Raw genomic sequence first — 27,671 nt, 5'->3', positions numbered from 1 at the left:
GGGAGATGAGAATTTCACCTAAGCACATTAATTGATTTTTTTTTCTTGGAAATACCAAGTTTCGAGGATAATATATGCAAATTTTATATGAGACTTCGGGAATTTCGATAGAAATTCGACAACAATTTTTCTTACTCTTCTCTTCTATATACAAATTGTATATGCGATGCTCACAAGAATCGAACCCCAGGCTCAGTACTTTCCGGCTCCACCCCCAATTCCTTTCCCGCCGGATCTCATGCCTATTGGTACCGCACTCGTTGCTAAGGTTCATTATTTATTAATGCAATTTCCATTTGAAAGGAAAAGAAAGATATTTGGGGATTTAGAATTTCTTCTGCCAACAAAAAAATAAATAAAAAAAAACAAAAAATGGAGAAACACGAGAAATGGGAAAATCACCTTCTCCCCCGAAAACCCAAAACCCCCTGTCCGGTTTCTTCAAAAACCCTGGCCTCGTCTGCAACTCCCCAAAGCGAAGTGCATGTCCGCCGTCGCGACGCCGGCCGGAGTCCCGCCGTAGCCCCATGGCCTCGCTGAAGCTCCTCCTCTCCCAAGCTCTCCGCCACTGCCTCCTCAGCCCGGCCTCCTCCGCCGCCTCCTCCTCCCGCCCTTCTCCTCTCCACCATCTCCCCAAGTACCTCTCCTCCTCCTCCTCCTCGCCGTCGGAATCGCAACCCCCTCCAAACGACGGCGGCGCTCCTCCCGAGCCGCCGAAGGAGCGACGGCTGCCACCCCAGTCCGTCCCTATCCAACCAGTCTCCTACGCCGCCAAGCCCAAGGAAGCCCCGCCCCCTTCTCCCGAAGCTCCGGCTCAACGCGATGCTCAGCCCCCGCCGCAGCCGCAGCAGCAGCCGCAGCCGCCGCCGCCGCGCGAGGCGCCGATCCGCGAGCCTCGGGCGCGTTGGACTCGGGAGGACATCCGTTACATGAAGGACGCGCCGTCCATATCCCCCGTGTCGTACGCCATGCGCGTGGCGCCGCTCCCGGAGGATAGGGCATCGGCGGAGGACGCGGCGGTAGAGGGGGCGGAGGCGGAGAAGCGGAGTGAGGGGATGGAGTTTGAGAGGAGGCCGACCGAGGCGGGTGATCGAGCGGCCATGATGAGGAGGAGGAGATTGTCGCGGGTTTTGGAGGAGGAGGAGCAGGCGATGGTGCCGTTCCCGATGATACTGAAGGTTGAGAAGAGGGAGAGCAAGGCTGTTTTCGATTTGGCCGAGGCGATCCGGCTTGTCAAGGTTAGTTTCGATCGATGCTGTTCTTGATGAATTGGGAATGCCCTGTGTTGGATTGTAGAGGCACTATGCAAGTGCAGCAGCAGTAGAAATCTCTTCCATTTGATAAGGAATATGTCATTTGGGCATGTTTTCGAAATGTAGAGCTGCTCAAGAGCTTTGGCTAGCAAATGTACATGTTTCATATCAATTGACATGGAAAGGCTACAACTTTTGTCAGTGTGGGAACCCTTCTTGTCAATTTCTACTCATCTTGTACCGCACTTTGAGAAGAAATGTAAATTTTGTAGGGAGATAATCCGTCTATATGGTTGAAGACTGAAATGCTAGGTTCTCCGTGTGTTTGCCCTTTTGCCACCATAACACCCGTTTCTTCTTTTCTCATTCAATACCCTGTCAGTGCTTTGCTACACATCGTCTACATTGTGGTGCTTCTTAATGATCAAAAAAGAACTTTTTGTTTTTGGGAGGTTTTACCAATTCTTAAAAAAAGTTTGAACTTAGGGGGTATCTCTTGAAAAACTAGCATATCAAGGCATACATACGAAGGAGCTAATAGGTGAATGGGAACCGGTTTAATACCAGGTTATTATGGTTCATGTACTTATATGAATCAGTGTCCAAATTTCTTTTCGCATTATTACCTTTTACTAGGCTGGAAATTGACCTTTATTTATAGAAAATATTGGACAGATCTTTGACATTTGTACTATATGCCCAAGCTGAAGGTAGTATTTTTGTTTGCATGTTGGCTTGTTACTGATGCATAATTGCCAAAGTTCCAGTTTGATATGACAGAGGTCCTTAAATTTTTTCTATCCTGAGAGTTGCGATGTTATTGGCCTTATGACTTGTATTTAAGTAAAATTAACTGTTAATTATGAGTGTTTGCACTTTTTCAGGCTAATGCACGGGCAAAATTTGATGAAACCATTGAAGCCCATGTAAGGTTGGGCATTGAGAAAAAGCGAAGTGACTTGGTAATTCACGGCCCGCTCTGATCGTGTGCTGTCTTTATCTCATCCTTTCTAAGTCATCTTACGTATCAGTCTAGATGGGCTTACAATGTCCTCTACTGTCATGTTATCTGGTCATAGGTCAGAATATCTTTGTGGATATGATGCTATATCTTTGGCACATACTGAAAGGTTATGTCTGTTTGTTGAGTCAACTGCCAATATCCTTTTGTAGTGATGGAATAATCAATCATCTAGATCTTTATTAGGGTATCAATATTATAAGTCTATACTATGTATATGCCTCTACATGTTAGACTTTTTTTTTTTGGGTCAAATACATGTTAGACTTGTCTGAGGAAACCTTTTGGTCTGTTTTGGCCTTTATCTGATTCTTGTTCTACAGCAGCGAAATATTTGTGTCATGTCACCTCTGTTGCATAGCTTGATAGTTTCATCTTCCAAACTTTTATTTACTTTCTGATTATCCGAAACTCTGGTACAGATAGTTCGTGGTAGCTTAGTTTTACCTCACGGCACTGGGATGAAGGTACTAGCTACTTCCATTCTTCATTAGGATTCACTCTTATCAGCTCGACATAGTTTATTCATCTGTTAATTATGATTCTATTCAGGTTTCCAAGATAGCTTTCCTGGGTGAGGGGGCAGATGCTGATGAAGCTAGAGCAGCTGGTGCTGATATAGTTGGTGGTCCTGAACTTGTTGAGAAGATTGCTAATAGTAATGAACTGATCTTGTTATCATGGTTGCTGGCGGCATAATTCACTCAGCAAACTATGAAAATTATTGCTACTCACGTTGTGACACCACAGTTATGTATAATGCTCTAAAATTTGAGATAGATTGTCAGAAGTCAAATAGATGATACTTTCAGTGCTTACATTTTTCTCTTAGGTCGATATGTCTCCTGTATATGTTTACAGTTTAAAGAGAAGCCAAGGATCCTTTTTCTTCGCTATACATCAAATGTTCAGCATAACAATAGAGTGCTTTTTTGTCATTCTATGCCTTTGTTCCTAAATTTCCTGGGGACATTAGTTTTGCTTTTATTATGTGTAACATGTTTTCCCTTGGTTCGTTGTAGGTGGTGGCAAGTTTGATGTTCAAAAGTGTTTCACAACTCCGGGATTTATGCCCCAAGTCCTAAAGGTTATCTAACTCGACTCTACAGTGAAAGTGTAGTTTTTACATATTTGTCACCCTAACCGGAGGTGCGAATTGAACTCTTGCAGATAGCAAAGGTTCTAAAACCTCTGGGTTTGCTGCCAAATGCCAAAGTGAGTGTTCTTGAACTTTCAATTATATTTACGGATCTCTGAACTGAGTTTTTTCCTGATTATAAATTATTTATATATGGAATAGCAAGGCACCTTGGTTAGTGATGTTGCCCGAGCTGTGAGGGAGGCAAAGCAGAGTAATGTTGATTTTAAAATGGACAAAACATCTATTGTGCACGTCGGAGTTGGGAAGGTATCCACCATCATGTTCCTTTAGCATGACATAGACCCTTGGTTTCATTGATTTGATTATCCGCCTGTGATTGCTATACTTTCCTGTAGGTGAGCTTGTCAGAGGATGATTTACGTGAGAATATAGGTGCTTTTGTGAATGCACTTTTGCGTGCCAAACCTGCAGGGCTGAAGAAAAGTAAGTTATCTTTATTCAAGATTGACATACTGTTATTTGTTGCCCCGGTGAAAAGTCCAAATATATAGTTAAATCTCAGACATGAGATCAGGTGGTTTACTAATTATTTAAAGTAGTAGCTCTGAGACCAGAAATATGGGAGAGAATCGAAAATTTTGCTCTCATCCTTGCCTTATGTTACATATATTCTGTGTGAAAGTTGTCATGATTTATGATTTTCTATCATATATATGCATGCAAATTTACCTAAGTTCATCGAAAAGAGAGAATAAATGAGCATTGCATATCCAATCACTTTGAAGTGCAAAGAATTCACTGGAAGTTGACGTTTTCTATATTGTGATTCCCAAAACTGATGTGGAGAAAGTTGTTAGTTGCTCCAAGAGCACCGAACAGCCATCCACCCAACAAACTCATGGAGGAGAGTGTTGTTGAAATATTGAAGTAACATGAAGAAGCGTGCTCCGTTATTGGCTGGGTGGATGGCCACTTGATGCACTTGAAGCACCTAAAAATCTCTCTTGTATGGGTGGTCTTTGGGGAGAGAGAGTGCACATTCAGTAGTTGACAGTATGTCTTTTTTTCACAAATGTGTTGCAAGATAGGAGAGAGAAGAAGAATACTTATTCAAATTAATTTTAACTTTTATGTCAGGCCATATTGAAAATGTCTAGAAAATGACACGAGGGCATATGCAGCATGATGCAATTGTTTCAATAGAACATGATTCATGTAATTTTTGGAGCTACAGAACTACGAAGTAATGTTTTTTGTCCTTTAATTTTTCTTCTTTGGATGGTTTGATTTGTAATAACACACCAAGAAAAAGGTTAGTGCTTTAAATGAATTTCAACCAATTGCATGTGAATTCTTTCACCTATTACAGGGCATAGACTTTAAAAGCTGTGCATTTAGTTCCCTATAAAGACAGTCTCTGGATTCTTCTATTAAAGTGACAATGAGCCATTGAGACTGGTCTGGAGTTCTTTCGGAAGAATGGGTGGAGAGCTGCTGTTTGAGTGTCATTTATATTGAGTCTAGATGCTTTTGTTTTACTTGTTTCCTCAACTTACATAATGACTGTGTTTTTCCTCCTAAATCTAAAAGGATATCTAGAGTGATCTTGCTTCTTCTGTTTGGTGCACTGAAGTCCTGATGCCCTGGATTTGGAAGGAGCAAGCTGCTCCTGTAATTATAGGACCACCTCTATGTATCTCACATTGTGGTTATCTTAGATATAGAAATAACATCAACATGTCCATGTTACCTTGTGTTAATAAAAAATTTTGCTGCAATTATACTATGTCCACACATGGTCTTATCTATTAAGATTTCTGATGTATCATTTTAAATTATTTTTGCAGCTTCCAAATATGCTGGTTATGTGAACTCTTTCCATATATGCAGCACGGTATGTTTGTAAGCGGTGCTCTGGGTTAATTTTAGCATCTCTTTGTCAGCTTTGATTCATTGTGCAACTGAATGTTTTTAGATCACTTGATAGTGTTTTTATCTTTATAGCTAATGGATCTTCCATATATGCTACTAAAAACCTGCTCTTTTTGCTAATCTACCTGTGTAAAAGTTTGTCCATTGACTAAATATTGGTTGAGTGGTTCTAGGGTAAATAGCCTTTTAGAGATTTACCAGCTATCCCAAGTCCAAAATCCAATATTCCGTAGGTCTCCTGTTACGGTGTACTTAAAATTATAATAAACAACCTTCTCTGATAGAAATTTGTGTGAAACTCCATATAACTGGAGGATGTGTTATTATTCACAAATTCTATTCAGTAGTCCATAAATGACCAAAATCTCTCTTTTGCCCAGGTCTGTCTTATTTGGTGTTTACTATTTGTTTGAAGAAGCATTGAAAGCCGACATACCACCATGTCTCTCCCCCGTCCTCCCTTCCCCTTCCTCCTCCTCCGAAGAATGATCCGTGATTAAAGATCTCACAATCTGTGCTTTTTCCCTTTTGTTTGTTGTCTACAGTGGTGGATCTTTACTATTGTCCTATTTGAGATGATTAGCTATGTGATAGTTTAAAAGGGAGAACTAGATGTTTAATTATCCATAAATGTTATTAACTCTGGTTGATTTTTCATCTACCTGGATAGTTGACACTAATGGTTTTAATCTTTTTGCTGGTTAACTTTGTTGTCATGCACAGCTTAAATTACTAAGGAGCATCTATAACCACAGCTGAAATGATGTTCTAAGCCAGATTAATATGTTATAACTCTGTTCACATGCAGATGGGACCTGGATTCTCTGTTTCAATACAGTCGCTATCAAAAGCTGCGGATCACTATAACAAAGTTAGTCTGAGCTGATGTTGCCCAGGGCGAACTCCTCAATCATTTTTTCTTGTGATGAAGCGCTGGGGCTACCACAAGATTCATCATGCTTAGGTTATTTTGGTTGCGCTTCCTCTCTCTTTTATTTCCTGAGAGATGGTTATTAAGGCATTTCTCTCCAGCAAAAAATTTCATGGGACTATCATAGAATGGTTACATGAGATGGGTCTCTTGTTCTTGTAGTCATGTTGCTCTTGCAGTTTATTCTTTGGATTTAGCGATAAGCATTTGGCATCGGCGATTGATCAATTAATCGGGCAATGACCTTTGATTGAGAAGTATGAAATGATAACCCCTCCAGCTGAGGCAGATGCATGTGAGCAGAAGGTTGTACGTGCAACATGGAGAGCGTTCTTTACTTTCATGTTCGTTTTTAGTTCTTTTTATTTTTTAATTTTCTGTACTCCTCATGACTTTGTGAGTCGATTTGCAGTATGCAACAGCCTTGATCTCTTGTATTGATTCTTCTGCTCTTGCAAGCGGTATGTGTTGATCTCCTTTTTCCAGCATCATCGTGCAAGGAGGACAAAATCGGCGAGTGCCTCCGAGTTCTAGTCACAAGATAGAGTTCTCTGTTTTTTCGGCCAAAGAGGCACAGAATAGAGTTCGAGAGTGTTGAGTTTTCAATGCATTGAGTTTTTGCCTCATGTATAATAAATGCCTCGATTAATCGAAACATTTCTCATTAAATTTGCTTGACATGTGAGTTGAAGGTTTCATGTTTCCATTCCATTCCTTTACTTTTGAGCTGTACATGAATTATGACCGCTGCTCCAAGCCACGTCAATTTGTAGGGTGCCATTTGAGTATCGGAAGCCACCGTCCTTGGCGTTTTGGGGGTCATGCGCGTAGTGTCGGCAGCATTTGCTTTTGTCTCGCACCCTGTGAAAATGCTGGAATAGGAAATCCTTCTACTGTGAGGGTTCATACACTACGGGAAGCATAGCTGAATTAGCAAGTTAACTAGGATTTTCGTGGCGGCTTCATCTTCAAACCCCCAGATCGAATAAGATTGTACGGGATTCCGCGTTCGCGACAGGCAATACCGATGAGCTTTTGTTTATGCGATCTGCTAATTGCCGGTTTAGGAAAGGAAGAAGAAAGTACGGCACTTCTTCCACTTGAGAAGCATGAATTGTTACATAGTCTCACAAGTTGTCCCAAAGATCTCACATCTCGTGCAAGTGGTTTCTCTTTGAATCTTCTGATGTGATAATGCCACTGGGGTGGCTTTTCCTTGCCATATCAAAGTGTCTTCTGATGCGCAAAAAGATCTGACTCAGGATACGATCAGCCCTTTTTTTTGGCTCTTCATCTTTTCTTCCGTTCTTTTCTTGGCTATCACTTTTACTTTTATTTTCCCAAGGAATCCAAAGTGAATGTGTTTCACGTGTTGCCTCTCTGTGACGTCCGTGCAAAATCCAAAGTCGAAGATCATTGCAAACGTTTCCCTCTCGATCAGTTCCTTCTTACCCCCCACTTTTGCAGAGCCTTTGTCCAACAGCGAGGTGCAGAGAAAAAGTTCATCAAGAAAGCAAAAGGTGGCTCTTAGGTGCAGCCAAAGAGCCATTCTAAACTTTGTATACATTTCCGGAAGATCTCTTCGGTCTTTGGCTCCGGTACACGGCGATTCGGTGCGACATGCAGGATAGTTACGCCGGTCGCACCTCGTGTCCCGTCATTGTTTTTCAGAAATCGAAATGGATGAGCTGAGTTTCCTTTTTGCTTTTGGCTTCACCATCGTTCTCCTTCTAACTATTCCTTTCACTAATTGATCTTCGAGATTCTCTGGGAATGACTTTGCAACGGCATAATTTTGTCATAAATTCATTCAATTTTAATCGTCTTGGACCATGAACGTAATAACAGCAAAAAAAAGGAAAAAAGCCAAAAAAAAAAAAAAACAGAAGCTTTCTGCTCATCGGTAAAAAAAAAAAAAGGAAAAGAAAATCTACCACCCGACCAACTGTTCACAATCAGCTTTTCAGACACAGGGCTCTGTTTTTTTTCTCACTATTTCTCCGCGCCACAAAACGAGACAAAACACAGCACAGTGGCAAAGTCTCGGAGACACACACCCACACACACACACACGAGCGCCACTCGCTCTGTTCTTTCTCTCACTTCCCATTTCCGGCAAGAGCAGCAGAGCCACCACTCTCTCTCTCTCTCTCTCTCTCTCTCTCTAACGTCTCTTCTTGCTTCTTCTTCGACCCTCTTGCTCTTTAACGGGGGCTTAGGGTTCCCCTCCCTAGCTAGATCCTGACGAGGGAGATGGAAGCCCCTGCAGAAGGCGAGTACGAGAGGAAAGAGCGCGCGGCACTGGTCATCATCGTCGTGCTCGCTTCCCTGGCCATGGCCTCCTTGCTCGTGGCCTTCAGCTACTACTGCTACATCCGCAACAAGGTCTCCAAGCGCTTGAAGAAGGCCCGAGGTGAGCCGCATTTCGTGGCCTTCAGCTTCCTTGCCTGCTCTGCATTTTTCTTTTTTGGTGCCTGTTTGGTTTTTAGAGTGTGTGCAGGAAGTGAAATGTGGGTGACTGAGTCTTTCTGTGCGTTGATCTTCTGCTCTGTAGCTTTCTGGGTGGTGAAAATGTGGCTCCATTTGAGTGTCGGTGAAGAGATTTTTTGCGAGTAGAAGTGGGTTTCTCTGCTTTTCTGGAGTTCGAATGAGGGATTTTCTTAGCTTCATTTCAAGCTTCTATTTTGGTGTTGTTTCTTAAATTCTTCGGTCTTTGCTTCAAATGAAGCTCTTCGAGATCGTAGAAACTTGCACGGAGTTACCATTTTATTATTTTTTTTGCTTTAAGTATCAGAAAATCATGCCCGCCTAGTTTGTTTTTGTTTTGCTTGTGCTGAGACTGTTGAAAATCTAGTTTTTGTTTTTCGTTAATGTCAGCGTTTCTCTGTTTCTTCTTAGCATCAAAGTTATAGCGTAAGTTAATGTGGTCTTAATTGCCTGCTACAAGGGTTTAATGACGTGGAGAAAGGTGGTTTTGGGGATCTCCAAGTTGCTTCCGAGAATGGTCTTCAGGTGTTCTCATTCAAGCAGCTACATTCAGCTACTGGTGGTTTTAGCAAGTCCAATGTGATCGGGCATGGTAGCTTCGGATTGGTCTATCGAGGAGTGCTCAGCGATGGCCGGAAAGTCGCCATTAAGTTCATGGACCAGACGGGGAAGCAGGGAGAGGAGGAATTTAAAGTGGAGGTTCGGTGGATATAGATGTTTGCTTAATTCATGTCATATTATCTTCTATCGAGGAGTATGATTTCAGATCTATTAGTCGATCAATGTTATCTTTTGTGCAGGTGGAGTTGCTGAGCAGGTTGCATTCTCCTTATTTGCTTGCTTTGCTTGGATATTGTTCTGATCATAATCATAAGTTACTGGTGTATGACTTTATGGCAAATGGTGGTCTGCAGGAACATTTATACCCTTTGAGCAGTGAGTAGCATTTTTTATTTTGATTCCGATGCTTGAAACATATGGACTCTAGTCCATACTCTAGGGATATAGGATCTCAGAATTGAACATTGGGACTTCACGGACTATTCTAGCAAGTCCGTGCGTTTTTTTAGAACTTAATTTGGCAGTAAATTTCTATCTTTCCTATAAATTTACTGAATTTTAATTTTTACATTGTGTCAATGTTCTCTTCAATAGGGTTGAAGCTCTCATTTTTATCTAATAATAACGGTAGAGTAGCTTGTTTCCATTTCTCTTCATTACTATTACTGTGTCATGTGTTTCGTTTCTTTGCTTTTAAACCAACCTGTTGTTGTAGAAAGTAAATTGTCACAACGCAATTCCAAGTTAGGTTTGAGCAGCAATGTCCTGCCTTTTCTTAGCTGATAAAGTCTGCTTCATCTGTGAATGTTTTACCAAATCTTCACTCATGCACGAGTTGTTCCAATACAGATTGTGTTGAAGGGGTTTCTTGCTGGTTAAATTTAGTGTTCAAGTTCTCTGCAGGTTCTAGTGCTCGCTACTCAAAGTTGGACTGGGAAACCAGGCTAAGAATAGCTCTAGAAGCTGCAAAAGGTCTGGAGTATCTCCATGAGCACATTAATCCTCCAGTGATTCACAGAGATTTCAAGAGCAGCAACATCCTCTTGGACAGAAATTTCCATGCCAAAGTTTCTGACTTTGGATTGGCCAAGCTTGGATCTGAGAAAGCTGGAGGCCATGTTTCCACCCGAGTTTTGGGAACACAGGGATATGTAGCCCCCGAGTATGAACTACTTATTATTCTTCTCATTTTGGTTGTGTTTTATTTTCTCAGTAACCTCATAGTGATCAGAGTCATTTCGGTACTGATATTATTGATATGCAGGTATGCATTGACGGGTCATTTGACTACAAAATCAGATGTGTACAGTTACGGTGTTGTTCTCTTGGAGTTGCTCACTGGAAGAGTTCCTGTTGATATGAAGAGACCTCCTGGAGAAGGGGTCCTTGTGTCGTGGGTGCGTTTCTTCTTTCATCTTCTTGCATCTGATATGTATATGTATTCAAATTGTTCCAAATCTTGTTTCCCATTCCTTTACAGAATCTGCTCTCTTCCCTTTTGACAGTCAACATCTCTGAAAATCTATTGTTGTTCTAGATCCACATTCTAATGGGTCTTTACTGTTGCCCGACAGGCTTTGCCTCAGCTAACGGACAGGGAAAAGGTCGTGCAGATAATGGATCCTGCATTAGAGGGTCAGTATTCACTGAAAGAGGTCATTCAGGTGGCGGCAATCGCTGCAATGTGTGTGCAGCCAGAATCAGACTACCGGCCACTTATGGCGGATGTCGTGCAGTCTCTGGTGCCACTGGCGAAGAATCACCGCTCAACTGCTAAGGTAGGCAACTCCCCTAGTCTCCACTCCCCGAAGACACCAATCAGATCGGAGTCTGGAAAATTGAGCATGTGAAACTAGTTGGAACCCAGTGTAAGTATTGTAGGCAACTTCCTCGGTCTAGCAGGTGCTGCAGAATGTCGGCAAAGCTGTGTCGGGGACTTGTTGAAGCCCTCTGGAAAATATGGCTTGATTCGTTTAGCCAATTTTAGGAAGTAGCGATCCGGGTTGTGCGTTTGTCCATACGAGAGCACCTTTCAGAGATAACTATATGGGGATCTCCTCTGCTGCAACCCAAGCTTGTCGACGCTTGATATCTAACTATTATCTAGCTCTAGTCCTAGAAACTTCTTGTAAAACTTTATTTAAGCAGCAACTCATCTCAACCAACCTTGACTATAATGGTTCAATAAGTGCTGGTCTATCAAATTTCATGGTTATTTTGCCTGTTAACTCCGCTGGAAAATTTTGATCGGTCATCGTATCGAAGCATTTGGAATCCGAGTTGTGCAGTCGTGTATCTACATGTAAACACTATGAAGAAAATCTTTACGCAGGGCTTTCGTTGAAAAGCAAAACGAAACCTCACGACCTGAAGTAAATCATGTACGAGGAAGAGAGTTCTCCACCATTGTATGAGCAGTGCTAGATGTAAACATATATAGGGCAAGACTACTTTTGTGTTCAAATGTATGGATCATGCTGTTCTTTTAAGTGTTTTAATATGTTTTTGGAAGTAATCGTGATTGCACTTGAGACGGGCACTTCGTGGCAGTTAGTGTTCTCATGTCCTAATGGTGTCATGTCAAATTTGGGTTTAACCAGAACACGACACGTTTTATCAGTCGTGTCATATCTCTGGATGTCAATTGTGCGGTTCTCAAGTCATGGTATTTTTGTCTGATAAAAAAAAAAGGTCACGGTCCTTTTGACATAAACATATTTAAATGGCCCAATACTCAAAAAAATTCCAAATTTTATATTTTGTTCTAATTATATTCAAAAAAAAAATTTATTTCATAAAAAACTTCAAATTTTTATTTTTGTCTCAAATTTACCGTTAACTTTTCGTTCAATATGACCGTTAATGATCCTACGTGGACGTCAACCCTAAGTCGGACGTGGCTCTGATGGAAAAAAAAATTGCACTGTTTATCGTCTTCTCCACAGCCACGAGCACTGTTCATGGTGTTCATCCTCTTCAATCGGTTGGCCAAACTCCTCCGGCGCTCTTGCTTCGCTGGCCACTACTACCTAGACCTCCGGCGGCTCTCGTCGGCGCTTGCCAGACCATCCACCAGCTTTGAAGATCGACGTTCAAGCCAAGCTTTGAGCTCGAGCGGCCATGGCGGCCGCGAGCTTCGAAGCTCGGCCTTCAAGTCGAGCTCGAGCATCCATGGCGGCCGCGAGCTTCGAAGCAGCTTGAAGCTCGACCTTCGAAGCTCGCGGGTGGTCGCAAACTATTTTTTTGTGAAATTCAACCTACTGCTCGAATTGTAAGGCGCGAAGTGATGCTGGGCGCTAGATCTCGAGTTCTTGTGCAGCGAGCACCAGAACGACCCGGGATGCGTCGTCGGAGAGCACATGCACGTCTTCTTCTGGTTCGGCATGGTCGCCGCCTTGCCGCCGCCGCCCCCGCCGCCGCCCCCGATCTGGTTCCTGACGGAGATCGATTGGCCGGGGGACGTGGGCCAGTCGATTGAGAAGCGGACGGACGGGGACGAGTGGCTCGAGTGCTGCCCGGACATCCGGACGCGCAGCGGGGAGGCCTCGCCGGAGAAGAAGGTGGACGATCGCGCGGCGAAGCTCGAGCTCGACGAAGCAAAACCTGAGGATGACGAGGAAGCGATTGACAGGGAAGAGGTGTGGAACGTGGAGCAGAGATGGCCCCTGGATCTGCTTCTCGACGAGGACGCCATTGTTGCACCAGTAAGGAAGGAACTCAGTGAAGAAGAAGAAGAAGAAGCTTAAAGGTTCTTTTTTTTTTTCTTTTTCTTGAGCGATGGTCGAGCTAGAGCGGTCATGGCGGCTTGCGACCACTTGCGAGATTCGAAGCTCGACCTTCAAGCTGCTTCGAAGCTCGCGGCCGCCATGACCGCTCTAGCTCGAAGCTTGTGGCTGCCATGGCCGCTCGAGCTCGAAGCTTGGCTTGAAGGTCGAGCGAGCTTCTAAGCTCGCGACCGCTATGGCCGCTCGAGATCGAAGCTTGGCTTGAACCTCGATCTTCGAAGCTGGATGGTCCGGCAAGCGCCGACGAGAGCCGCCGGAGGTCTAGGTAGCAGTGGCCAGCGAAGCAAGAGTGCCGGAGGAGTTTGGCCAACCGATTGAAGAGGATGAACGCCATGAACAGCGCTCGCGGCTGTGGAGAAGACGATGAACAGTGCAATTTTTTTTTTCCAATGTGGCGTTCGCGTGGCGCCACATCAGAGCCACGTCCGATTGAGGGTTGACGTGGAAATCCACGTAGGATCATTAACGGCCATATTGGACGAAAAGTTAACGGTGATAAATTTGGGATAAAAGTAAAAATTTGAGATTTTTTACGAGATAAAATTTTTTTTTGGATATAATTAAGACAAAGTCTAAAATTTGGGATTTTTTTGGGTATTGAGCCTATTTAAATGTATCAAAATGTATCGTGCTAGCTTAAACTATATAGCGAAGGACGGCGGAACTTGCCAACTTTCAAAGACTTCAAAAGCTTTATACATAAACCGCTGGGTCTCTTTCTCTCTTATCACAATAAAAGCTTGGTCAAAGCGCCGGCTTTTTCCAAACCAAATTGCATGGGAAAAGTGCCATAAAGTCCTAAACCTTTTATATTAGTGCTAATTTAGTCCTAAACTTTTTTTTTGTACCAATTCAGTCCTAAAACCTTTTGCATTGATGCCAATTTAGTTCTAAACCTTTTTTTGGTGCCAATTCAGTCCTAAACCTTTTAAATTGATGCCAATTCAGTCCTAAACTTTTTGTTTTTGTGCTAATTTAGTCCTTCCGGCTAATTTTGACCGGAATTTGCCGACGTGGACGCCTGCTGGCCGGCGACCGATCACCGGCGTCGATGTGGACAAATTAAATAATATTTTAATATTTTTTTGAATTTTTATTTTTTTCCTTTTTTTCTTTTTTTTTCCACTTTTTTTTTTGGGTTTCTCCTTCCTCTGGCCGGTCGCCGGTCCGGTGACCGGCCAGAGGCCAGAGGTCGGCGAGCTCGACCTCGCCGGCCACTAAGGAGGGCGACCTCGCCCAGGGAGGCCAAGCCTCGCCTTGGTCAGGCGAGGCTCGACCTCGCCAGATTCGGCGAGGTCGGGCCTCCCCCGACCATGGCGAGGCTCGAGCCCTCGCCAGAGGCCGCGGCAAGGGCGAGCCTCGCCATGGTCGGGGGAGGCCCGACCTCGCCGGATTTAGCGAGGTCGGGCCTCGCCGGCGGCTGGGCGAGGCTCGCCCTCGCCGCGCGAGGCCGCCATCCCCAGTGGCCGGCGAGGTCAAGCTCGCTGGCCTCTGGCCTCTGGCCGGTCACCGGACCGGCGACCGGCTAGAGGAAGGAGAAACCCCAAAAAAAAGTGGAAAAAAAAAAAAAATAAAAAAATTCAAAAAATATTAAAATATTATTTAATTTGTCCACGTCAGCCACGCACGTCGGCGCCGCGGTGGCCGCCGACCGGCAGGCGTCCACGTCGGCAAATTCCGGTCAAAATTAGCCGGAAGGACTAAATTGGCACAAAAATAAAAGGTTTAGGACTGAATTGGCACCAATTTAAAAATGTTTAGGACTGAATTGGCACCATAAAAAGGTTTAGGACTAAATTGGCATCAATGCAAAAGGTTTAGGACTGAATTGGCACCAATGCAAAAGGTTTAGGACTGAATTGGCACCAAAAAAAGGTTTAGGACTGAATTGACACTAATACAAAAGGTCTAGGACCTTTATGGCCCTTTTCCCCAAATTGCATGCATGCAATTGCCGTAATCCATAGCCTTCGTTCCCATGTAAAAAATATTTCAATTAGTACGAGTACTAGCAACATGATCTTCCAAAGGGAGAGTCGAACTCAAATTCAAACGCAATGCTTGAGCTCAAATTGAGAGCTTCTTGTTTAGAAAAATTTGAAATTTGAGAGATTGATGTTGAAGCCGAGTCGGAAATCGGATACATGCCTCATGGTCTTGATTTATGGGGTTCGTCTTTGCCGTTTGGGCACAAATCGAGCTCGTTGTGACCTATTGAACACTGGGCAAACTTCATGAACCGGTTAAGTTTGATTCAGACTTTTGGTTGGTGCAGAAGCCATGGCCCAAAGCACTTCGCACGTGGTTGGTGGGATTTAGATGTGTCAAAATGGGTCTTAAACCCATATATGACCCATTTAAAAATAAATGGGTCATATATGGGTCACTTTAATTTTAAAGAGTCAACCTTAAATGGGTTTTAAATTTTAAAGCTTATAAATAAATGAATCTAAATGAGTTGAATTTGGAACCCATGTCCAACCCACCTACTAGACCCATCCACACACTCTCTCCCTCTTTATAAAAATATTTAAAAAAAATCGAAATTTAATTATTTTTATTTTTTCTCCTTTTATTTTATTTTTTTATTTTTTCTTTTCTCTTCTTTCTTTTTCTTTTTTTTTTTTTATTTCGGCCGGTGGTCGGCCACGGCGACCGGCCACCGGGGCTGGACGACTTGGCCGGAGGTCGGCAAAGCTCGAGCTCGCCGGCCTCGAGCGAGGCTCGAGCCTCGTCGATTTCGGCGACCTCGAGCTTGCCCGATCCTGGCGACCTCGAGGCTCGCCCGATCCCGGCGAGGCTGAGGCCTCGCTGACCTGTGGCGAGGCTCCAGCCTCGCCGATCTGGCAAGCCTCGAGCTCGCCCAATTCCGACGACCTCGAGGCTCGCCTGATCCTGGCGAGGCTCTAGCCTCTCTGATCTGGCGAGACTCGAGCTCGCCGGCCTCGGGCAAGCTCGACCTCGCATGAATCCGGCAAGGTGGAGCCTCGCCCGAGGCTGGCGAGACTCGAGCTCGCCGGCCTCGAGCGAGCTCCACCTCGCCGGATCTGGCGAGGTGGAGCCTCACCTGAGGTTGGCAAGGCTCGGCTCGACGGAATCGGGCGAGCTGGAGCCTCACCTGAGGTTGGCAAGGCTCGGCTCGACGGAATCGGGCGAGCTGGAGCCTCACCTGAGGCCAGCGAGGCCTCCGCCTCTCCAGATCGGCGAGAACGAGATTCGCCGGCCTCCGGCGAGCTCGTCCTTGCCTATGGTCAATCGTCGGCCACGACGGTCGGCGATCGGCCAAAAATAAAGGAAAAAGAAAAAAAGAAAAAAAAAATTAAAAATTCGATATAAAAATTACAAAAATATTAATATTATTAAAATGAATGCACAAAGTAAAATCAAATCAGATTTTATATACCAAATATCGAAAAATATTTTCTAGTTTATTTTCAGGTTTCAGCCAAATGTCAGAAATTTTTTTATTTTCTCGGATAATGACTTTATGGAAAATATTTTCTAGAAATGTCACATTTTTCGCAAAATAAACAGAACCTCAATTTTAAAAAAAATTATAAAATTTTTTCACTAGCTTTGTATTGCATAAAATTTTTTAGCAGTATAATTTAAAAAAAAATCATAAGAAACAAGTATTCCTAGATTAGGTTAAATATAAAAGTGTTTTAGCAATATGGGTCGGGTCGGGTATGGGTCGAGATATTTACACTACGAATAAATGGGTCATAAACGGGTTAATGGTCAATTTGGATTGGACCATTTATGACCCGATCCAAACCCGACCCGATCCACCTGTTTAACAGGTCTAGTGGGATTTAAACAAGCGACCTCTGGAGCTTGAGCTGGAAATTCTCTGTCATTTGAACCAACTGCGCTGATCCTGAAGGGTTAGACTCAACTCATTGTAACTTAAGTTCCGTTCGTTTCGCCGAAAATATTTTCCAGGAAAACATTTTTGTCATTTTCAGCTAAACACTGGAAAATATTGTCATTTTCATGGAAAATGACTTCCTAGAAAATATTTTCAAAAAATATCACATTTTCCGCGAAATGAATAGATGCGTGTTGATATGATGCCCAATAAGATATGTTTGACTATTAAGGTCTCCTCGGCCATCATAATCAAACAATTCCAAGCAACGGCATGTGGTCGAAGAAACTTAGGTTTGGGGAGGGTGATGTATAATACTTTGTCTAAGTTTTCAAAAATGCAAGAAAACTATATATCTAAGGAGGCACGACGGGTCCCAAACTTCAGCTGGTGATCTTCAACTCAATCAAAGCTTATTAAAATTGAATAAGTATCATACAATTTAAATACTCGCTCAATAGCACACACCTCCACTTATCCAAGAAATTTAGTGCAAATCAAGCGAGTTAATCTCAAATATTTTGACCTTGATTAGTGAGCTAATCTCAAATAATTCCACACTAATTTTTAAATACGGTGGATAATCGTAGAGAACATTGTGGGGATATCGATGCATGAAGGCGTTCACCGGTAGAGTGGGACGACTTTTAGTCCCCAAATTTCAAATAAAAGATTAAATCTACTTATTGATGTACTTATTTAATTCGAGGAAAAAAATGAACGGTCTTCACCGAAATCTCTAACCAAACACTTTTAGACTTTTATTAAGGTCAAACACACATACACATTGTTCACTGGTCATACGCTCATCCAAGGGAAAAATTGCACTTTTGCTAATTTAGTTATAATTTTTTTATTTTACCAATTGAGTCATAAACTTTTTCACATTGCCAATTGAGTTTGTCTGGCAATTTTAGCCAGAAATTGCAGAAGTAGACGCCGGCTATCTTATGTGACATGACCGACACTAACGTGGACAATTTTTAATAATATTTTAATTAAAAAAATTTTGAATTATTATTATTTTTCTTTTTTTCCTTTTCCTTTTCTTTTTTTCTTTCTTTCTTTTTATTTTTCTTCTTCCAAGTCCAGCAAGGGTACCGGTCGACAACCCTTGCCCTCGACTAGCAAGGGCTGCGCCGACGAGGGTCATCGGCGACCCTCACTAGACTTGAAGAAGAAAAAGGAAAAAAAGAAAAAAGAAGAAAAAGATAAAAAATAATAATTAAAAATAAGAAAAATATATTAAATATTATTTAAAATTATCCATGTTAGTGCCGGCCACCTACATAGCAATTTCCAATTAAAATTTGCTGGATGAACTTAATTGGTAAAACGTGAAAATGTTTATGATTGAATTAACAAAATTGAAAGGTTTAGAACTGAATTGGCAAAAGTGCAACAAATTTACGATTTTTTGGACAATTAACCCCACTCTTCCATATTGGTATGACTTTCCAAATCTAACTTCTTGCAAATTCCAAGAATTTTCGACCAAAACAAACGAAACCTTGAAATTTAAAATACTAAAAAAATTGAATCGAGTAACCACCTGATGAAACTTCATCAATAAGGAGCTGGATATGGAGTTTAAACTCCTCCTATGGATATGGCAGGCTGTAGCTCTCGATTATGCATGCGATGGTCCGTGGTAACATTGTGTTAAGACCATGTGACTTGCATGTGATGCATGACTCAAATACAATGTGAATATAAATTATGTTAATGGTATTTTTGCTTAGAGGTCAGCATGGATCCCTAATTTTTTTATGTGATAATTGACTAGGTGGCATAACCAAAATTTAGGCATCAATTCAAAGCTAATATCTTGAGCTTTCCCCGTGGTGGCTCTTGATTTCCGTCAAGCCTCGTCTCACATCCCATAACTCGGGTACTAAGTACTTCAAGTTGCAATCTCAACTATTGAATGCCTTCCAAAATTACATTATCCATTTGTTTGGAAGCATCCTCCTTTTGATTTACGTTTTCTTGATCGTGTGACATGGTTTACCTGCAAGAAAATGTTAGAAATAAAAGAAATCTCACCAAACACTCCCTCACGTGTTTTGCTCAAGGTATTTGTCGCTCCCCCTCGTGTTTAACTCAAACTCAATGTCGATTTTTTTTTCTCAATTAAGCTCACATACTCTTGCCTTTTACCTCTCGTATTCCCTTCTCACAAGCTCTTTATCGGACTAAAAACCGTTTTCTCACCCACCTCACAACAATCAACCAAACCACCAAGCAGGATCAAAATAATTCGTCAACCTTTCGCTAATTGTCAAATTCAAACTCAATTTTGATACTTTTCTTTAATTCAGTTCGGTCCAACTAAGAAACGAGTCGCCTTCTCGATTCTTTTCGATTGATATTTTTTTTGTTCGGCTTGCTCTTTTTTTTTTTACGAACTCAAATACAATAAAAATACATTAGGACCGAAAAGAAAAAAAAATGCAGCAAGAACGATTTGGATCCCTAATTCGGTTAAAATCTGAGATCCTAGTTCAATAATTCTCAATTTGCCGAATGAAAGTAACAAAATTAGGATAACTAGACCTTGTAGAACCTGGGCTTTGATACCAGATGAAGTGAATCTGAGTGGAAGTTGATCGTTCTACGAAGATCTGGAAAGTGCGAATCGCAAAACCTCGACGCCCAATCGAACCTGTGATTGGTAACCTCGGTATAAATGTGACCTGTTGACGAACTTGTGTCAACCAATCAACGTTATAAACGCCACGAATAAGAGAATTCGCTATCCTACTCGATTAGTCGAATCGACCGCCACAAGGAAGGCCTTGATAAGGTCAAGTCCACAGAGAACTCAAAGAAGAGAAGAACCTCTCATTGTATTAAAGTGAATCATCTGTCTCCAAGGAAATCCTAAACACCCTTTTTATATGGTGTTAACCCTAAATGTAATTACGAAAACGCCACTAGAATTAATAAAAGTGCTTAAATAAAGAAAAAACTTAAACTACTCCGAAACGCGAAAAAAAATGACATCCGTCACGGCATTAGTGGTGAGTATTAATCAGCGGCCCGTTTCCTTGCAACTGACCAAATTTGATTATGTTGCACCAAGAGATCCAAGATTCTTCAAGTCCCGATCTAAGATCGCTTCCACTCCAAAGATTTCGAACCATGATGCCAACAGCTTGCTTGAATTGCTTTGCCCTTGCTTAAGTAATCGGACCAAGAGGATAGGACAATGGATCCCTAGCACCTTCTCCTTGATATGGCACGATGTCCACATTAGTTTTTTTTCCCTTTACAGTACGGCTGAGCTCATCTATGGTTGGATTGGTCTCAGGACCAAGTTGATCAGAGAGAGTTAATGACATAATCAAGTCATAATTACGTCGATAAGTTTCTACTCTGTCGACAAAAGCTTTTGAGAAATCCTGAAGCTTTGTCTTGAGCTCAGAGGGCAATACATCGCTAGGTTCAGCACCACACAGCTCATCGAGTAGAGACCTCAGTTGATTAAAAGCAGCAAGATTATGCAAAACCATGGGAAAACCACCACTAGAGAGGTCTAGCAACCTCAACAGTTTACTTCTAACCTTGTCGGTGGTCATTTGCCTTGGAGAAGTTGCACTTGGAGTAAGACCCAATATATGAGAGGCTTCATCCAACATGCGTCTAGTCTTCAGAAGAGATTGTGGAGAATTTCTTTCCTCGACGTGGGGAGATTGTTGACTTGATGATGGTTGTATCGAGGGGGCAGGAATACTTTGAATAGGGATAAGAGCGGTGACTAGAGGCAATGTCGGACTAGGAGGATTGACTTCGGCCGAGCATGTGGGAGGGCTGGACAAAATGTTGCTGTCAACAGGTTGAACACTAGCAATCTCCTCGAGTTCCAAAGTTGCTAAGGTCGATGGTACCGAATCATTTGAGGTTTCTGAAAATGAAACATAATCAATTAATAAGACTTATAGTGAACTGCAATATAAAATCATAACGTAAATACCTTGTTTTGGCCCGGTAATGAGTAATGTGGGTGGAGCAACAATGGCAACTTCCAGGCAAGGATCAACAGAGTGGTCTGATATATTCTCAACAATAAATGTTCAAGAGAATTAGTCATATGGCGTCGAACAAAAAAGGAACCAACAGAGAATAGTGCAACAGAAATGTACCTTCCAAATTGTTTTCAGGATGGGAAGGGTTAGTTTGAGAATCCGAAGCCTCTAAAGGGTTGCCGGTGGCCATAGAGGAAGAAACTGATGCAGTTGAGGTGTTAGGACGTTTTCTTTTGAGCAACACAGCAATTGGTTCTTCATCTGCTTCCTCGACAGATTGATTAGAGGGTAAAGACTCTGTGAGAGCAAAACACAAAGATTTAGGAGATAATTCAAGGGCTATGTGCAAAAAAGGGAAAAGTTGCAACAATAAATATCTTGGACATGATCAACTTTTCCCTTGAGAGTGGAAGTGCTGTCTCCGACTTTGGGTTGATCCATGATTATGGTGTGATATAGACGAGTCCGAATAGGGATGTTTCTCGGAGGAACCACTTTCTTCGAAGGAACCACTATCTTAGCTTTAGGAGTCTTGGCTTGCGTGCCTTGGGTTATTCGCAGCGATTCCAAACTAGGCTTTGAGATACTGGGTTTCACTAAAGTGGCTTTTTTTATCCCTCTTATTTTTGTGCCTTAGCTTAAATGCGCCTTTCAGTATTCGACTCAGCATGGCTTGAGTAGCCTCTTCATAAGGGGTTTTAAGAGAGAAAGAAAGCCACCAAGAAGTCCATGCAAGTGTGCATCTAGGTTTAGGCTCGAAATCATCGACGTCAAGGGTAAATTTAGCACGTATAAGCTGGGTAATCTCAGAGCAGCGGATAAAAGGAACCTCTGCCTTAAAAGGATATTTCCACTTGATCCTATCAGAAAACTCAAGGGAATATGGAGTTGGCATAGGAACAGCTTAAACTAAACCAAACTGTTTGGCACAGTATTGGGGAGAATAGATTTCAAAGCCATGATAGAATTTCCCCTTCTGAGATAACCTTAAGAGAAGATCCACAAGAGTAAGAATATGCAGCCAAAAAGCAACAGAATTAGGGCAAGCTGTCCAATCAAATAGGTAATTAAATTCATTTGCATCATAAGCAAAAAATTCAATTTCATTTGAGTCGACCGACAAGAATTTTTGAAGGTAAAAAGCAAAAGGAGAGATATCCTCAGGGATATTTAATGAGGAATAAGTTAGCAAACGACACCTAAAAGGAGGAGATGTTAGTAGCCGGAAGTCTGGGAAGGAATGGTGATGGAAGGTGCAAAAATTGCGACTGGAAAAGAGTGGAAAATAATGTATCAGCCAACATTAGAGTATCCAAAATGGTCCAAATAGAGAACTCTCGTCCTTAGATGCCATCGATGAAGATGCATGGGTTATTCCCCTATACAGAGTTGCTAAAATTAGTGGACCCAAAGCAAGTGTCTTACTCGTAGCAAGATTGGCTGTAAGTAGTAAAAAGTCTTTGGAGACTTTTAACGAAGGAACAAAGAAGACATATTTCGATAGCCAAAAAAGAAGAAAAAGTGTGCACTCATTAGAAGTTATTGGACCAATACTAGGAAAAAGCACCTTAAGAAACCTACTGTAAGCAAGGTTGTCATTAGAAACATCAGGCACTTATAGCGAGGCCATATAGTCTACTGGGGTCCCAACCGAAGAAAGGTTAGTAATAGCATACATGTCTAAAAGAGTAACAAACATTGGGCCCTAAGGGAAAAAGAAGTAGTTAGTCGAAGGGAACTAGGAACTAATAGCAACACCCAAAAGTCATACGACAGCATGTTGACCTCCAAAGCCACATCAATGACGGCTCTTATCCAAGCAAGTCGGGTAGATATGTCTTCCTTCAGTCTCACATGCCAGCGGTGAATATCCGTCTTAGGAGAGGGAAACCCTCGAAACCGTGAGGTCCTTGGAAACCAAATGTCCGTGACCGAAGGCCTTTGAATAGGGAGTAGTTCTCTTGCTCCCTTGGAAAACATGGGTGAAGAGAAGCTGGGATTCGCTGATGATCGTGGAAACAGGGACCCAGAATAAGCTGATCTAAGGATTCGTCGACCAAATGCAGCGGGCGAAAATTACAATTTGGAGACTCCTCATCACCTCGCAAACGATCAAACTTTTCAATGTATGACCCAAGAGAATATTGGGCAGCCATGAATACAGACTGAATACGAAGGATTTGGAAGAAGACGGAGAAAACCTAGAGTCGAAGAAGAAGATGGAAAGCTAAGGTTTTGATCACTGAGATAAGATGGTCGAAGGAGGAGATAAAGAGTTAAAGTTTTGATTTTTATCGCTGAAGATACGACGGTTCAGATGATATGCTATCATGAAGATTTGCCTAACCATAAACCATCAAGATGATGTGTTAGAAAAAGCAAGAAGGTTAAGCGAATGTAAATTACGAGGCGTTGAGATCAAGGCCACTAGGGCCAGATACATTTCTTCAAAAGAATTAAATCTAAAATAATTAATTCTTTTAAAAAGGGGCATATGTTGACACCTATAATTAATTAGGTTATCGACAACCAAAATAAATAGAAATAAATAATAAAAGATGTCAAAGGATGACGCACCCCGTATGAGACGGATCACGTAAGCAAAACAGCTGGCAAGTATTAGCAGACACTAGTGGGAAATTTGAAATCCAGAGAGAGCTGGCGAGCAAGCACCAAAGTTACGAAGGAAAATGGTCACCGAGGCTATCGACAAGGAGAAGGACATGTGTCAAGCCACGAAGAGCTCGACGAAGGCCCTTGCTTTGGAAGGATAGGTGTCAAGCCAGGAAGAGTTCGATGAGGGTCCCTGCTTCGGAAGGGCGGGTGTCAAGCCAAGAAGAGCTCGACGAGGGTCCCTACTTTGGAAGGACATGTGTCTAAATAAGAGAAGCTCGGTGACAGTTATCATCCCGGGAAGGACAAGTGTCAGAATAAAAGAAGCTCGATGACAGTTATTATCCCGGGACGGACAGGTGTCAGAATAAGAAGGGCTCAATGACGTTTATTATCTCCACAAGGACAAGTGTCAAGCCAGGAAGAACTCGACAACGGTTACTGCCTCGAGAAGGACATGTGTCAAGACAATATGAGTTCGATGATGGTAATTACTTCAAGGAAGACATGTGTTAGATGGTATGAACTTTACGACGGTTATTGCCTTGGAACAAAGGATAAGATCAATGGTGGTTAGCAGACAGGTGTCATTAGATGAACAGTGAAGATGATATCAACGGTGGGTGTCGAACACGATACCAAAGACGGTTACCAAGCCCACATTTTAAATAGCACTCAGCTGCCAACAGAGGACCCCCCCACCTCGCATACAAACAAAAATGCTATCTTTTTATCTTTACTTTCCAGTATCGCACTTTATCTTTCCGTAGCTATAGCTGTTTACTTTTCAAGCCAGTAACTTTGTAATATCGCATCGACGAACTTTGGACACCGCCAGTCTATGGACGGATTCGTCTGAACTATCTATCAATATATAAAACAAATTTTGATTTTGCTCGAAGCTCGTGTTACTGATCGAGACCATTGAACTCTTTGTTCTCGCCTGGGTAACTCTTGTCCAGAATTAAACCCAGAACCCGGTCTCCTCTCATTAAAAACCAAAGAATGACTTTCGGTGAATTATATTTCATCGTGGGAACATTTCCGGCGAAATAGCGTCGTACACAACTTTTGGCACTTTTAGTGTTCTTCGCTCGGTTGACGAGTTTCTTCACTGCTATAGGAGTTGAGGCTGGTAATGCTCCTCGGAAAACAAAACTAAACCCGCCTTGCTCGATTTTCTCCCAGAAGTTACTTGTCGCCTTCTTCAGAACTTGATATTCAAAATGAATCACATGATCGTTCGCTGAATGAGCAGACCGTCTCATCCTAACAGTCGCCAATGACACACTAAGGACAATGAGAAAAGCTACGGACTCAACTACAACTGCTGTTATGGAATTCGAACTGGGCTTCCCCTTTTTCTTAATCTCCTCCTTCAAGTCCGATGCTGCAATGCTCAGAGTTTTCCCAATGTACATCTATTCAAATCTAGATCGCAACCTATGCTGTGAGTAAGGATCCTTGCTATACATGAAAACTAGGAAATGTGTGCGCATACATACACACATACACACATGACATGAAAAGAAGAATTTGTCGAAGAACTTTCTGCTGAACTTGTCGCAAAGAAGAATTTATTGGTTTTTATTTTTATTTTTATTTTTTTTAGTCATCGTATCGAAGTATTTGAATGTGAGTTGCGCGGTCGTGTATCTCCATATAAACACTCCGAAGAAAATCTTTCCGCTGGGCTTTCATTGAAAAGCAAAACGAAACCTCAATACCTGAAGTAAATGATGTACGAGGAAGAGTGTTCTCAACCATTCTATGAGGAGTAGCGCTAGAGGTAAACATACAGGGGAAAACTACTTTGTGTTCAAACGTATAGATCCCGCTATTCTTTTAGTGTTTTTTTTTTGTTGTTGAAGTAATCGTGATTGCACGTGTCTAAAATATCCGAATGTGTAGTGTGGAAACATGTGATATCTTTAACATATTTCGTACCTACGTGTCTGAGCATGTCATAAATCTATCGGAAAGATCAAATATGTGAAATGAAACATCGACTCTTTGCATATGAACAGATCAACTTGCTCACGACACAAACACGCTTAACTATGTCTCATGTAAAAAGGATGATGTCGAAAATTGCTGGTCCTAGCCCTTTGATTTAACGAAAAAATCATATGATTGCTAGCTTAAACTATATAGCAAAGGAAGGGTGCATACGACCATTTCCGGCGGAACGTGCCAACTTTCAAAGTCTCCTAATTTCTGAACTATTCAAAGCTTTATATATAAACGGCCTGGTCAAAAAGCCAGCTTTTCCAAACCAAATTGCATGCATGCATTGCCGTAATCCATAGCCTTCGTTCCCATGTCAAGAACTCGAATTCAAATGCAATGCTCGAGCTCAAATCAAGAGAGTTGTGTTTAGAAAAATTTGAAATTTGAGAGATTGATGTTGAAGTCGGGAATCGGATGCATGCCTCACGGTCTTGATTTGTGGGGTTCGTCCGTTCATTTCGTGGAAAATATTTTCTAGGAAAACATTTTCTTCATATTTAACCAAACACAGGAAAATATTGTCAAGACTTCTCGGAAAACATTTTTCAAAAATGTCACATTCTCTGCGAAAGGAATAGACCCTTGATACGTGTTGATATTAAGCCCAATAAGATAAGTTTGACTATTAAGGTCTCCTCAGAGATCATAATCTAACAATTCCAAGCAATGGCACGTGGTCGAAGAAACTTAAGTTCGAAGAAATTATTTCACTTCATGTAGCAACCTCTTATCATTGGTTGCAAGTAAAATGTCATCCACATATAGGATAAGAAAACAAAATTTGCTCCCACTGACATTCTGATATATACATTGATCCACGACATTCTCTACAAAATTGAAGGAAGAGATTATATCATGGAACCTTAAGCACCAATGGCGGGATGCTTCTTTCAAGCCGTATATAGAGTTTTCAAGCTTGCACACCAAATGCTCACCATTACTAGAGGAGAATCTTTCTGATTATTTCACGTAAACCTTCTCCTTTAGTTCTCCATTAAGGAACGCCATTTTCACATCCATTGGATGTAATTATATGTCAAAATGGGCAACCAATGCCAAATTGATACAAGAGAAAAGGTCTCCTTGTAACCAACTGCATGGGGCGCGTGGCGTGCACATACCTAAGACTACTTATGAGCGCGTGCTTTGCGCGAGGTCTTGGTGCACAACATCTCCGTCCCCCTCCACCACCTGGGTCTCATTCAACACCCCCACCTTATACCAAATTAAGTCGTGGGTTTTGGAGACCATTCCAGCACGATCACATAGGTCCAAGGATCGGCGGCGAAAACGGCCAAGAAATTGGTCGGAATCAAGCAAAATTCCGTCGAACGCAAACCTTAACCATCGTAACTTCGATCGCTCAATTAGCCTATGGCAATCACTTTAAGGTCGAACTGACTTAGGGTTTTTCTTGCCCATGGCAGTGCGACGCTATTGGTCCAAAGCCGGGTGATGGGTCCCCTAAATTTGGTTGAAATCAGCAATTTCTCTCCTGGCTAGAAATTGCCCCGATTTTTAATTCATTCAAAACCTCACGAAAAATCATCAAGGCAAAGTTATTAACAAGCTTTGATACCAACTATTAGAAATTTGCGAAAGACTAAAGATTCCGATTATTGATGGATGAACACAAACCATGCATAATTAGAATCGAATGAGGAAACGTGAAAATTCTATACTCATCTCAGCCATTGATAAAGTTCGATTAAAAACCAGATCCGCAGAGACTTGATCGGTCGGTGAATGGGTGCTTCTAGCCAATTGCCCTTTTAACGTTGATGGTGGTTTTTTTTTTTTTTTTGTATATTGTGGGGTTTGGCTTAGACCTATATATATTCCCATTCACATCTCTTCTGATAACTTCTTCCATCAAGACAGTTATCTTAATTTGGGCAATCATCATAGCTGTCACGCAGCTTAATACGGACAATAAAATGTCAACAAAATTGATGTGAGCAATAATAAACTGAATGTGGGTTCACATTATTAATCGATATGTTAACACTATAATCAAATAATTTGTCAAGAATTAAATTAAATTTATTTTAGAAAATTAGGATTCTTTAGAAAGAAA

The 27,671-nt window shown here is 42.0% G+C and overlaps 3 protein-coding genes across 3 annotated transcripts; 2 read left to right on the top strand and 1 right to left on the bottom strand.

The window, feature by feature from the left end:
* Nucleotides 1-434: 434 nt before the first annotated feature.
* Nucleotides 435-6,917, top strand: LOC115692399 (50S ribosomal protein L1, chloroplastic). The gene is made up of 10 exons (XM_030619242.2): nucleotides 435-1,238; nucleotides 2,138-2,215; nucleotides 2,697-2,741; nucleotides 2,827-2,932; nucleotides 3,297-3,361; nucleotides 3,445-3,489; nucleotides 3,575-3,682; nucleotides 3,772-3,859; nucleotides 5,224-5,270; nucleotides 6,117-6,917. Exons 1-10 carry the CDS (start codon nucleotides 528-530, stop codon nucleotides 6,192-6,194), a joined length of 1,371 nt encoding a protein of 456 aa, XP_030475102.1. The 5' UTR covers nucleotides 435-527; the 3' UTR covers nucleotides 6,195-6,917.
* A 1,385-nt stretch (nucleotides 6,918-8,302) lies between these two features.
* LOC115692398 (probable serine/threonine-protein kinase PBL7) lies at nucleotides 8,303-11,515 on the top strand. Its single transcript, XM_030619241.2, has 6 exons — nucleotides 8,303-8,652; nucleotides 9,187-9,425; nucleotides 9,527-9,662; nucleotides 10,191-10,449; nucleotides 10,552-10,684; nucleotides 10,862-11,515. Exons 1-6 carry the CDS (start codon nucleotides 8,493-8,495, stop codon nucleotides 11,135-11,137), a joined length of 1,203 nt encoding a protein of 400 aa, XP_030475101.2. The 5' UTR covers nucleotides 8,303-8,492; the 3' UTR covers nucleotides 11,138-11,515.
* Nucleotides 11,516-12,522: 1,007 nt separating this feature from the next.
* Nucleotides 12,523-13,068, bottom strand: LOC130139176 (uncharacterized). Its single transcript, XM_056315605.1, has one exon. The coding sequence runs from the start codon at nucleotides 12,979-12,981 to the stop codon at nucleotides 12,523-12,525; it is 459 nt and encodes a 152-aa protein (XP_056171580.1). The 5' UTR covers nucleotides 12,982-13,068.
* Between the last annotated feature and the right edge of the window lie 14,603 nt (nucleotides 13,069-27,671).

This window comes from Syzygium oleosum, unplaced genomic scaffold (assembly GCF_021117445.2).
Source record: "Syzygium oleosum isolate NSW1041296 unplaced genomic scaffold, Sole_v2.1 Sole_v2.10, whole genome shotgun sequence".
NCBI classification, from domain to species: Eukaryota; Viridiplantae; Streptophyta; class Magnoliopsida; order Myrtales; family Myrtaceae; genus Syzygium; species Syzygium oleosum.
Note: the sequence above shows the minus strand (reverse complement) of the source record. Positions and strands in the feature narration are given on the sequence as shown.

What these genes read in the sequence shown, in the direction of transcription:
- LOC115692399 (XM_030619242.2), top strand. Translation starts at nt 528, where the DNA reads ATGGCCTCGCTGAAGCTCCTCCTCTCCCAAGCTCTCCGCCACTGCCTC. An exon ending in TGTTGAGAAGATTGCTAATA is followed by an intron (nt 2,933 to 3,296) that starts GTAATGAACTGA and finishes GGTTCGTTGTAG; the next exon opens with GTGGTGGCAAGTTTGATGTT. An exon ending in TGCACGTCGGAGTTGGGAAG is followed by an intron (nt 3,683 to 3,771) that starts GTATCCACCATC and finishes ACTTTCCTGTAG; the next exon opens with GTGAGCTTGTCAGAGGATGA.
- LOC130139176 (XM_056315605.1), bottom strand. Translation starts at nt 12,981, where the DNA reads ATGGCGTCCTCGTCGAGAAGCAGATCCAGGGGCCATCTCTGCTCCACG.
- LOC115692398 (XM_030619241.2), top strand. Translation starts at nt 8,493, where the DNA reads ATGGAAGCCCCTGCAGAAGGCGAGTACGAGAGGAAAGAGCGCGCGGCA. An exon ending in ACATTTATACCCTTTGAGCA is followed by an intron (nt 9,663 to 10,190) that starts GTGAGTAGCATT and finishes AGTTCTCTGCAG; the next exon opens with GTTCTAGTGCTCGCTACTCA. An exon ending in AAGGGGTCCTTGTGTCGTGG is followed by an intron (nt 10,685 to 10,861) that starts GTGCGTTTCTTC and finishes GTTGCCCGACAG; the next exon opens with GCTTTGCCTCAGCTAACGGA.